Here is a 12,069-nt window from a genome sequence, read left to right as displayed (position 1 = left end):
TCTTGCCACAGCATTGACTTTGACTAGGCCACTCTTAAGTCTTGGTTTTCTGAACCTGCTGGTGTGAATTGATCATTTTCCTGGTGTTGGGGCCCGGTTGGGTCACCAACAGAACTCACGGGTCCAGTTATCACAGCAAGGCCCAGATCAGCACACTGCCACCACCATGCTTTACTGTTGCCCAGAGGTTCTCTTTCTGAATGCACTCATCTCATCAGTGGACAGAATGGCTTCTCAAAAGTTTAAGAGGAAATATATTTTTGATTTTTTATTTATAAACACAAATTAAAGCTTTTTGTTTCTTTACTTGTGTTGTTTTTAACCAGTGAGACAAAATGTTCATATCAAAGACAAACAGGGTTTTTATTTAAATGTAAAATCGACATAGTTTTGTACAGATTTATGTTGTTCTTTCAGCAAATGGTCTTTTTAATTTGTCTTCTCCAGTAAATGATTAATAAATTACTAAATGATATCATTTCAGTGACTGATTCATCAGGATTAATCCCATTAATGGTTCCAGTCCTGGATGAAAATAAAATCCACTAAATGAACCATTTGTATCAGAAAGGATTAATCCTGATGTTTGAATGCAAAATATTAAAAATAACGTGCAGATTGTTTTCACAGATCTTAATAAGGATAAAACCTTTTTCCTTCCGTTTCGTCCCTCAGGTTTGTAACCCTGGAGAAGGAGGCAAAGGCGTTTCCATGTCGATGACCAATGTCCACTCGCAGACCAACGGGCAGCAGACGCACGGCTGCAGCGTCAGTCCCAGCTCCTCTAAACTCGGATCAGTTGGATTGGATGATTTGTCTGGCGGCTCAAAGAAAAAGAGCTGCGCTGCGGCGGCGGGCCCCGGGGACAAGGACACGCTGACTCAGTCCTCTGAATGCTCCCTGCCTGACTGCTCCACAGCCACGTCTGTCCTGAGCCAGAGCTGGGCGGCGCGGAGCCCCGCGGCCGGAGGGGAAGACCGGGACAAAGTGGCCGAGCAGAGGCCTCTGACCGGCGCCGGGTCACCCACCGCCGCCTCCGGGTCCCTGCACAAGCCCAAGAGGAAACCGGCTCCCGTTCAGCCCGAGAGCCGCCCGCCGCCCTCCTGCGCCCCGTTGGAGAACCTCAACACCAACCGCAACAACTCCACCAGTCTGAACAAAACCCCACCGCCTCCCTTCGTGCCCTCACCGTTCTCCGGGCCTCTGTTGGCCTCCAGCCCGGTTCCTTGCATGCGGTTCAGAGAAACGCCCATCCTGCGCAGGGCTTCTCGCCCCGTCTCCTCTGCAAAATACCAGACTCTCCCTGCGGAGGAGGGAGGCCGGAGCAGGGCGAGGAGGAGGCACTCGCTCAGCGAAGAAGGCACAAAAACTCAGTCGCCCCATCCGAGGGCCGGAGGGGCGAGGCTGGGCCGCATGACGCGGAACAAACGGAGCCAGTCCATGAGCGGGATGCTGCTGTCGAAAGAAGAGGACGGCGACTCGGAGAAAGGGCGCTGCAAGTCGGACTGGATCTTAGAAAGTACCGTGTGACGCAGTTCCAGGCAGCGACCGACACAGGAACTCTGGTTCCCAAGTACTTATTTAGCTGTGTGTGAATTTGGGGTGTGTGTTTGGGGTGTGTGTGTTTGGAGTGTGTGTTTGGGGTGTGTGTGTTTGGGGGTGTGTGTGTTTGGAGTGTGTGAATTTGGGGTGTGTGTGTTTGGGGTGTGTGTGTTTGGGGTGTGTGTGTGTTTGGGGTGTGTGTGTGTTTGGGGTGTGTGTGTGTTTGGGGTGTGTGGGTGTTTGGGGTGTGTGTGTGTTTGGGGTGTGTGTGTGTTTGGGGTGTGTGTGTGTTTGGGGTGTGTGTGTTTGGGGTGTGTGGGTGTTTGGGGTGTGTGTGTGTTTGGGGTGTGTGTGTTTGGGGTGTGTGTGTTTGGGGTGTGTGTGTTTGGAGTGTGTGAATTTGGGGTGTGTGTGTTTGGGGTGTATGTGTGTTTGGGGTGTGTGTGTTTGGGGTGTGTGGGTGTTTGCGGGTGTGTGTGTGTGTGTTTGGGGTGTGTGTGTTTGGGGTGTGTGTGTGTTTGGGGTGTGTGGGTGTTTGGGGTGTGTGTGTGTTGGGGTGTGTGTGTTTGGGGTGTGTGTGTGTTTGGGGTGTGTGTGGGTTTGTTTCTTCACCTGAAGAGTGGTTCAACCTCTGAATCAGTTCTAATTTGTTTTCATGGTTGAATTTAGTTTTGAAGTGTGTTTATTTGATTGACTTGTTTTCTGTATGGAAGTTTTTTTACCTCTTTCTTTTCATCTTGTTTTTTGTATTCTGTTTACAGTTTTGTTCTCACATTATCCTTTGGTAAATGGATAAATGCCTTGTCTCGTAGCGTTGGAGTTGTCTTACTGGATCCACTTTATAGCACAAAAGAAAAAAAACAAGACAATGTGCTTGTCACGTCATTTCTGAATTCACATTCACCGTATCTGAAGGCACCACAGAAGGGAAATTAATAAAGCAAAGAAGACGATGAAGAACCCTGCAGCAAGAAGAAAAGCACATCATTTTTAACAGGTGCACATTTGCATACAGTATGCAGTCATTGTGTGGCAAGAGAACAGCAGTTGGTGCCTTCTTTTGCACTGACAGACCCTCCCTAGCAGTAACTAGATCTGGATTTATGACTTCACCGCAGCTCCACTAACGAGAGTCTGGAGGAAGCGGATTCAACGAAGGAAGAGACGGATTTCACACATAGCCTTTCTTACCTAATGGGGAGGACTGACATTTTCTTGACATATAAAGACAAGAAATAACAAACAGAAGAACATTTTAAAGGACCTCTTATGAAATTGTTATTTTTAAACATGAGAAGAAAAAGAAAACGTGATTATCTTGTGAGCTTTTCACTGACATTGGTCAACTTTAGCCTGTTGGTCACAAGCTCCCAGAAACCTTCTGTACAGAAAAAGACAACATGTACCGTGTTGTTATGTTGTGTAAAATAAAACCGGTTAAAACTAAATGTAAGTTTTTCATCTTTTATTTGGCTTTTTTAGAATCCCAAACCCTAAGACAGAGCAAGCACATGGCAACAGTGGAAAGAAATAAGTCATTCAGCAGGAAGAAACAAAGTCAGCAGAATCGGGCAGATGGACACAAATCAACAAAACCTTTAACCATCGAGCTTCTGGACCTGATGGTCCAATGGGACCAGTTTTATCCCGACTGGTCATTTATTCTGGTGGTCATGTGACCCGAGAGCCGGATTGAACAGACGCTGGTCCTCAATTCAACTGTCACAAAACTCCTTTCCTCAAACCTTCCGTGTCTTTAGTTTGGGAAAATGATGTGAATGAGAAAAGAGGAAACCAAAGTCGGATCATTGAGCTGAAGTCAAGCGACCAAATTCCTCCACACACATAAAAGACTCACTTCCTTGTTTTCAGGTTGGATTGTGCAACTATTTTCCCTCATTAAAGAAAACAGATTTTTCAAATTTCTCAGTTTATTGTTGGCTATATTGACATTTATTTTTCTAATTCGAATTATTTCTGCGTCATAAAAAGCAACAACAGAATTTCTTTTAAAACTGACCATCCAGATCATCCTGACTCTTACAGTCTGCAGCTCATATGCTGAGGCTTCTGTCATGTTGGTCCAGATGGTTCTGTTAGCAGGCGCCGTTGGGCCCGGCCCGGTCCGGTCCAGTCCAGTCCGGTCCAGTCACTATCGTTTAACTTCAGCACAGAAAATTGTCTCAGTGAGCAATTAAACCTTTGCAAACGGTTTGACATGAAACACTTCTGACAGCCGATTGCAAATGGCCGCCTGATTTTAATTATCAGCCCAGAGCTGATCTGATGAATGAATGAATCTGATGAATGAATGAATCTGATGAATGAATGAATCTGATGAAGGAAATCAGGTTGACAGAAATGATGGCAGACAATAACTGACTTCTGAGCACATTAAAGTTTATTTTTCTCATAATTATTGATCTCAGCATCTTTGGTTTAATTTGTGTAAAGTGAAATGTCAGAACCCAACACCCAGAATTCCCCCTCTGCCGTTTCACTGTCAGCCGGGTTTCCATTTCGATAACCGATGATGCTAGCAGACGTTCTGTGAATGTGAAAACAGGAACCTGAGTCGCTGCAGCGGCATGCGAGAAGATTAGAGCGGAAACACAACACCCTCCCACAATGCTCCTTGTTTAATTTGTGTAAAAGCTCCAGTCTCAGCGAGACGCCGTCTCATTGAGCCGGAGGAGCAGACGCCCACCAGCGTCCTTCCTCTCTGCGCCTGCACGCTGACAGCTACTCTCCGACCTTCCAGTGCCTTTCTTAAGCCGTAAAGGCTTCATAGTAAGAAGCTTTATGGCAGAATATCCTCCACACATCCTCCCTCGTTTCTCCTCCCATTACATCCTTTCTTCATCCTCACTGCATTTCTCAGAGTCTTTCACAATTGGAGAATTAGAAACTTTAGTACACAGAGACTGCAGCAATAAAAGCAGCTTAAAAATAATTACCTGGTGTATTTGCACTGAATTTATGCTAATACAGACTAACAGCTGGAGTCGCAGCAGATCCTGACAAAACAGAGTGGAAATAAATCTGAAGCGTCTGGAAAAGCAGAGAAAGAAAAACGATTCATTAGAAGTTGAGGTGTGACTGAAGGTCGCAGTTATTCTCAGCTGCAACTCACATCAGTATCAACATCTGGACAATTTCACCACAAAACCAGCTGATAACCTGCGAAAGCAGCAAGTTGCTCAAAATGGATAATTTATTCAGTCAGAATGAAAAGTCCTGATGCTGCTTATGAGCAAACAGTCAAATGTTTGTCAGGTTTTTGTTATAAAGCTTCTGTGGACGAATCTTAATGTCGGCTGCTGCTGACGAACCGAAAACAATCAGTTTGACTCTCATCAGTCGTCTGCAATCCGGTTACTGACACATTTCTGGACTCACTACAGTAAATTAAGACGTCAGAGTTTTGAACGTTTGCTTCACGTTTTCACTGCCGGTGAAAACAAACATGGATCTGATTTTCTCTGACCAAGAGCCTGAAACACGGTTGGGTTGGTGGGATTTACCCAGAATGCCTCGCTGTAGTCTACAATGAACCTGCAGGAACCGGACCGGGCCTGGAGGAACCGGACCGGGCCTGGAGGAACCGGACCGGGCCTTGAGGAACCGGACCGGGCCTGGAGGAACCGGACCGGGCCTGGAGGAACCGGACCGGACCAGGCCTGGAGGAACCGGACCGGGCCTGGAGGAACCGGACCGGGCCTGGAGGAACCGGACCGGACCGGGCCTTGAGGAACCGGACCAGGCCTTGAGGAACCGGACCGGGCCTTGAGGAACCGGACCGGGCCTGGAGGAACCGGACCGGACCAGGCCTGGAGGAACCGGACCGGGCCTGGAGGAACCGGACCGGACCGGGCCTTGAGGAACCGGACCAGGCCTGGAGGAACCGGACCGGACCGGGCCTTGAGGAACTCGACCGGGCCTTGAGGAACCGGACCAGGCCTGGAGGAACGGACCGGCGGGCCTTGAGGAACCGGACCGGACCGGGCCTTGAGGAACCGCGTTTTGTTTCAGACTTTTTCTTCTGCGCCGTTATGATTCATGTTCATGTTGAGTTTTATGCTGCAGCGTTTTTCACCTTGGAGTTCTGAGAAACACGACGAGCGTCAGCAGTTCCTGTGCAGGGAAAGAGAAAGCCGGCATGCGATTAATGAAGTGTAACTTTGATGGAAAGCAGGGAGCAGGCAGAGAGCAAAGGTCACAGGTCACATCACCAAACGAGGAAATAATGACGTTTTCTAATGGAGCGTTAATAACCAGGAGCAGCGTGCCGAGCTCGTCTTTTTCTCCGGTTGACATTCTGAGAACCAGAGGAGAGAAACTTCATCAACCTCCTCATGCTGTGAATGAAGCAAACAGTCTGCAGGAAACAGCAGATCATTCATCATGTTTCCATAACCGACCAGAGAAACAAGGATGAAGCCAAGATGTGAACTGGAGGCCAAAATGAAACTGAGAATCATGAAACCTTGAGTTTTTAAATGAGAACATTTCCTTTAGTCCATCATAAAGCGTCTCGCCTCATCTGAGACCAGAGTTCACAAACATTCATGATGAAAAGATAAAAACAGGTTGTTGCTTTTTCACAATCATTTGAATTTTATTAGAATCACGCAAATAATGTGCAAAATAAACATTTTTATCATTTGAATTGATAAAAATATAGTGAAGACTTGGCAGCAAAATTCATCTTTGTCTTGTGATTTATATTATAGTCTTTATGTCAATAGTTCGTCTCCTTTGCTTTACTCATTTGATTTGTTCATCTGTATTTGTTCATAATTAGTTCTGGGAGTTTCTGTCTGAATCTTTTGCCTGTTAATAAATGCAGGTTCTAAATCCTGAATGTTTGCAGCATAATTATTCATTATTAATTGTCCATGTTGGATTTAGAACAAATTCGAACAGTTTTCGTAATTTTGGTGGTAAAGATGTTCAGATCAGCCGACTTTGTTACATGTGATTTATTTCACTGCCTGCTGCTAAAATCTTATTAAAAGCTTCACAGGAACAGAAATGGAGCAGGTGGCAGATTATGTTGAACTGCTCTGTCCCTAAAAACTTAAGATTTATTTCTGTTCTCCTATTTTTTGACTTGCCAACTAATTAGTCAGACAGCAAAAGTCTGAGCTGAGAACGAACAGCTGCCAGTGGCTTCCTGCTGAGAAACGAAGCTCTTCCTGGTTCAGATCTGAAGCACCAAACATAAATGTGTGAAAACGGGAGACGTACGAGTGTTTGGGTCAATGAACTAAAACAGGAGCTGCAGTTTGATCAGAACAAAAGATTCATGATTCAGAAACACTCACATGTTCAGCTCTGTTCTCCTGGTTATGCTGAAAAACACTTTTTCTTTTGTTTTGCAAACTATAAATGACAAACTGTTTATTTCCTACAAGCTGTTGATGCTCTAAGGCCAAAGATGGAGATAAAAACAGACATAAAATCATTAAAAGATTATTAAGTTCATATGTTCAAAGAATGATCTAACCATTGAGAACCAGAGACAATTTTATTATTGATTTTTTTTGGAAGACAATTTTAGAAAAAATTATCAAGATGAATTATCTTTTAGATTTAAATTCTTTTTTTTTCTATCTGAAATGATCCAAAGTTTGACAAACTCTCCAGGGAGAAAAACTTTTTCACAGCTCCAAATGATGAATTTCTGTCTGTTTTCACACCTGAAGGTCCGGTCGACCCGGTTCTGCTGGAACCAGAACATCTGCTCCACCTGCAGCTGCTGTGGTTCTGAGTCAAACCAGCCTGTTCCCCTCCTGGCCAGAGGGGGCGCTGCACCAACAACCACTGAAGGAAACGACACTAAAACCTCTGAAAACGCTGAGAGCAACTTCGTAAACTAAATATTTAGTTTAGGCGAAATGACTCAGATTATTGCTGTGTCACTTTAAACACAGCGACTCAGCATTTCCTGACCTTTCTTCATTTGGTCTGATTTGGTTTAAACCTTTTAACAAAACAATCAGTTATAAAACAAGAGAAACTATCTTAAAGCAAAGCTGCAGTGAGAGGAAACAATCCAAGCAAAATGTGGAGAAGATGATATTTGACTGTCAGCCCAGCAGAGACGAGGTTCAGCCAGGAGCAAATCGTTCTCCAGGACTTCTGCAGGAAAATGTGAAATAAGCTGATTTCAGGTGATGGAAGAAAAACAAGGATCCTGCTGAGAGGGCGCAATGTGACGAGGTAAGTAGAGGAAAATGAAAAGAGATTTAAGGCAGGACAAAACAGACAGACAACAGGAACCAGAAACAGATGCAGAGGAAAACGAGGCGGAAAAATGTTAGCAAATAAATCCAGAGAATGGAAGCAGGACTGCTGTTGGTTTGTGTCCCTTGAATAAGTAAATTGAACTGCAGAATGAATCTGCAGTCCTTTTACAACAAGCTGTTTGACTTAAAGCATCCCTTAACACCGCTCTGTCCCGAAGCCTGTAATGTTGAAGCAAATGAAGACAAATGTGACTGAATTCTGTAATTACTGTGTGCAATAAACGCTGGAGCTCCTGCAGATCAGCCTGGCAGTTCAGCCTGGCAGTTCAGCCTGGCAGTTCAGCCTGGCAGTTCAGCCTGGCAGATCAGCCTGGCAGTTCAGCCTGGCAGTTCAGCCTGGCAGTTCAGCCTGGCAGATCAGCCTGGCAGATCAGCCTGGCAGAGCAACGGCAGCCTGGCAGATCAGCCTGGCAGATCAGCCTGGCAGATCAGCCTGGCAGATCAGCCTGGCAGAGCAACGGCAGCCTGGCAGATCAGCCTGGCAGAGCAACGGCAGCCTGGCAGATCAGCCTGTCAGTTCAGCCTGGCAGTTCAGCCTGGCAGATCAGCCTGGCAGAGCAACGGCAGCCTGGCTCCATTCAGAGCGCCGTAAAGAGGCTTCACAACATTTTGTAATCCAGCGACGCTTTTATTCAACAACAGCTTTAAGGTTTCGGGCCAAAGAGACGGCAGATCCTGAACCGGAGCGACGGGCAGCAGTCTGCCGGACTGGCCGCTTCAGAACCTGCTTACTGATCCGGACCTGAAGGGTTTCGCCATAAAACCGACATGAAGCAGCATGAGTCTCCCATCAGCTCTCTGGAAATGACTTTAATTTAGTAGCAACACGGTGTTGCTCAAAAAGTCAAAGCAGTTTGAATTTTACACAACAAATAAAACTACATTCTGCATTTTGTTCCCTGATTTCTAGTTTTAATTTTGATCCTTTCTCAACTGTCTTCACATGTTGATGTTTCTGTCTTTGCTCCCTGACCTTCAGTTCTTCCCAGTCCCGCTATGGAGTCGTCCTATCGGTTTACTTTCCTTCTCTGACATCCAGCCCATCCTCCCTCCACTCGACATGTTCAGTGACACTCAAAGAGTTCAGCTTTGACTCGTCTGATTCATCGCCAGCGTGTCCATATCTGCACAGCTTTTTCTTCAGCAGTGGAGTCTTGTGCAGTGGACTCCGTTGTGATTGGGTGGATTATTTTCGGGGAAAACCTGCTGCCAGTTTTTGAACATCTCCCGGTGTTGGTTGGATCTTGGATGGATCTTTTGATCCTCTGTCAACTGGAACACAAAACCCTTCAACTCATGATAAATATTGTTTTTGATTCGTTGAACAGATCTGAATTTGAACCAGACTGGATTTGAATTGGACCAGTTTGTCCTGTCACTGGTGAGATGGATAAAGAATAACAGTGATGTCATTAACACATTTTTCATTAAGATGCTCAATCCAGTAATCAGAATAAAGTTTCTTATCCATCATGCGTTACTATTGTTGTGATTTGTTTCAGTGAAATGATTTCTCGTTGCTGGTGTCTCAAACAGTGGAGGGAGGACAGAGAAATGTTTTTCTAACCGGATATATTCTCATAATTGATCATTTATGTGGTTAAAGATGGTGATATCTGGATTTGTTGTTCCATCCTCATCAGAGAAAAACGAGAGGAAGTGGAGAATGAAGCCATTACCAGTCGATCCCAGACCAGGCTAACGAGCTGATAGCGATGTGCAAATCAATTTCCTTCAATAAAATTACAAATATTAAAACATGAAAAAGTTACCTTTCAACCATTTTCTGACTGTACTTACAATATTTTTGTGCTTCTGTCAATGAAATATGAATATTTTCAGTCAAAGCTTTTTACTGTCAACTCGTATAAAATCAGCTTCTAAAAGAGTCTTTTAGTGCTGCATCGAGGCAATCACAGTTTCCCAATCTATCAAACCATCCAGCTTCAAAAGCACAACATCAAATCTGAAGAAACACTTGGAGTCCCAGGACGGCCCAGTCAAAGCCTGAGCAGAGAGCTGACGACAACATGCCGGAGGTCAAACTCTGGACTTTGGGATCAACGTCCAAAGACATTTTCAGGCAGAAGCAGAGGAAGCCGGAGCTGAGAGTTTGTCCCATCACTCGTTAAAATCCAGAGCAGCTGTCAGTCTGCAGAACATAAAACACATGATGATTCCTGGTCTGAGGCGTTTCCGCTGCTCATCGGGGCGAGAAACGACACATCTGCACTTTTCCTTCTGGAAGGCAGAAAAGCAAAGCAGGACTCTGAGTGGCCAACTCCATCCATTCAGATTTAGTGGATGTTTGTGTCATTTCCTCTCCTGTCTCAGGACGGATCCATTCACACTCACCATGTCAGAGTTTGACAGTTTCTTATTGCCTCTGTTTGTTCTGAAGGTTGAATAAAACCTGGAGTTTCAGGCAGTGAGGACAGAGTGAGAGCAGCTGCAGGAGTAAAAGCAAAAGGTGCGGCATCTGGTGGACTGGTGCAGAGGAAACAACCTGATCCTGAATGTCAACAAGACCAAGAAGATCATCGTAGACTTCAGGAAATCCAGACCCACCCACACACCACTCTCATCAACGACTCAGCAGTGGAGGTCGTCAGCAGCACCAAGTTCCTGGGGGTGCACATCAACGACAACCTCAGCTGGTCTCCCCACATCTCCTCACTGGTGAAGAAGGACCAGCAGCGCATGCACTTCCTGCGTGGGATGAAGAGAGCATCCCTCCCGCCCCCATCCTTCAGACCTTCTACAGAGGGACCATCGAGAGCCAACTGACCAGCTACATCTCCATCTGGTCTGGGAGCTGCAGGGCCTCTGACTGGAAGTCTCTACAGAGGGTGGTGAGGACAGGGGAGAAGATCACGGGGGCTCTGCTCCCCTGCATCAAGGACATCGCAGAGAGGCGCTGCCTATCTCGCGCTCACCAGATCCTCTCCGACCCCACCCACCCCAACCATGGACTGTTTCCCCCCTGGCGTCTGGAAGAAGGTTCTGCAGCATCTTGTGCAGAACAAGCAGACTACTGAACAGTTTCTTCCCCGGGCCATCAGACTGCTTAACGCCACATAACACCCCTCCACACACTCACAAACCAAATGACCCCCCATGGACATGGTCAATACATGCACTTTAGTTTAGTTTTTGTTCACAACACTGAACCTGTGTATTCTATGGCACTTGTATTGTTATTATATTTATTGGGTAGTTTAAGGTTTTAGCTCTGCTACACTGGTAGCCAAGTAACGACATTTCGGTGTCAAGATTCACATTGAGTTTTTTTTGTACAATGACAATAAAGGAAGTCTAAGTCTAAGTCTAAAATATCACATTAATGTTGATTAATGTGATATTAATCAACACATTAATGAAAATACTAGAAAACTTGTGATTTTCTGAAGTGTTTTATGTAAATTACGATACGCCTTAGCAGATCATGACGGTCTTTCAGTTTTCATCTCAGCTCTGAATGCAGAGTTTTGTTTTTAGGCTTTCTGATAATAAAGACAAATAATATCCAATAATATGGAGAGAAATAATAATAATACATGAAAGCATTTTTATGCATTCTTTCTTTTGCAAAAAGAATGTTTTTTGTATCAAAGCAGAACAAATGGGTCTCCAGGAATAAATCATTTTATAAATCACTTCCAAATATGATCAACATGCTAAGAATTGATGAAAACTGGTTTATGAATTCTTTCTGCTTTTGCTCACCATTTAATGCTTCTAGTATTAAACATAAATTTCATTCTATTTTGTCCTGATATGAATAAAATAAAGCTTGAGTTGTAAGTTGTTTATGGCCTTCAATAATTTTATTTTTAAGAAGTTAAGGTCTTTGGTGTCGGGCATTCTTTTATGATTGTGTAGATTAAGTTTAGTGAATTCATGGATTGAATTCTTCTATTTTAATTTCAACAGTTGGTAAAAAATCTGACCTTGATTGGCCTATTTAAAGTTTCAGGGGTCTCTGAAACCAGTTAGTTTTTTTGCACAGTTTGAGATGAACTATGTGAGTTATCAGAGGACTGGTCTAATACGGCGAGTCTCTGCTGGAAGCGTGAAGGTTCATGAAGGTTCAGTCTGCAACGTTTATCACCTTCTAATTCCACCAAAGCCTGACTGGCTCAAACTTACTGGAAAGAATCAATATCTGCCGCACATCACTCTCTTTTCCCTTCGCTCCGTCTTCGGCCTCGACTGC

At 44.8% G+C, this 12,069-nt stretch overlaps 1 protein-coding gene across 2 annotated transcripts in view; it reads left to right on the top strand.

Moving 5' to 3' along the window:
• Nucleotides 1-2,990, top strand: part of lrfn5a (leucine rich repeat and fibronectin type III domain containing 5a) — an 82,851-nt gene extending 79,861 nt beyond the window's left edge. For both annotated transcript variants that reach the window (XM_055053362.1, XM_055053361.1), the window contains one exon: nt 676-2,990. In XM_055053362.1, the coding sequence (XP_054909337.1) occupies nt 676-1,530 (855 nt within the window). In that variant the 3' untranslated portion in view covers nt 1,531-2,990. The remainder of the gene's footprint in view (nt 1-675) is intronic.
• Nucleotides 2,991-12,069: the final 9,079 nt, after the last annotated feature.

This window comes from Poeciliopsis prolifica, unplaced genomic scaffold, assembly GCF_027474105.1.
Source record: "Poeciliopsis prolifica strain line A6 unplaced genomic scaffold, Auburn_PproV2 SCAFFOLD037, whole genome shotgun sequence".
Taxonomy (NCBI): Eukaryota; Metazoa; Chordata; class Actinopteri; order Cyprinodontiformes; family Poeciliidae; genus Poeciliopsis; species Poeciliopsis prolifica.
Note: the sequence above shows the minus strand (reverse complement) of the source record. Positions and strands in the feature narration are given on the sequence as shown.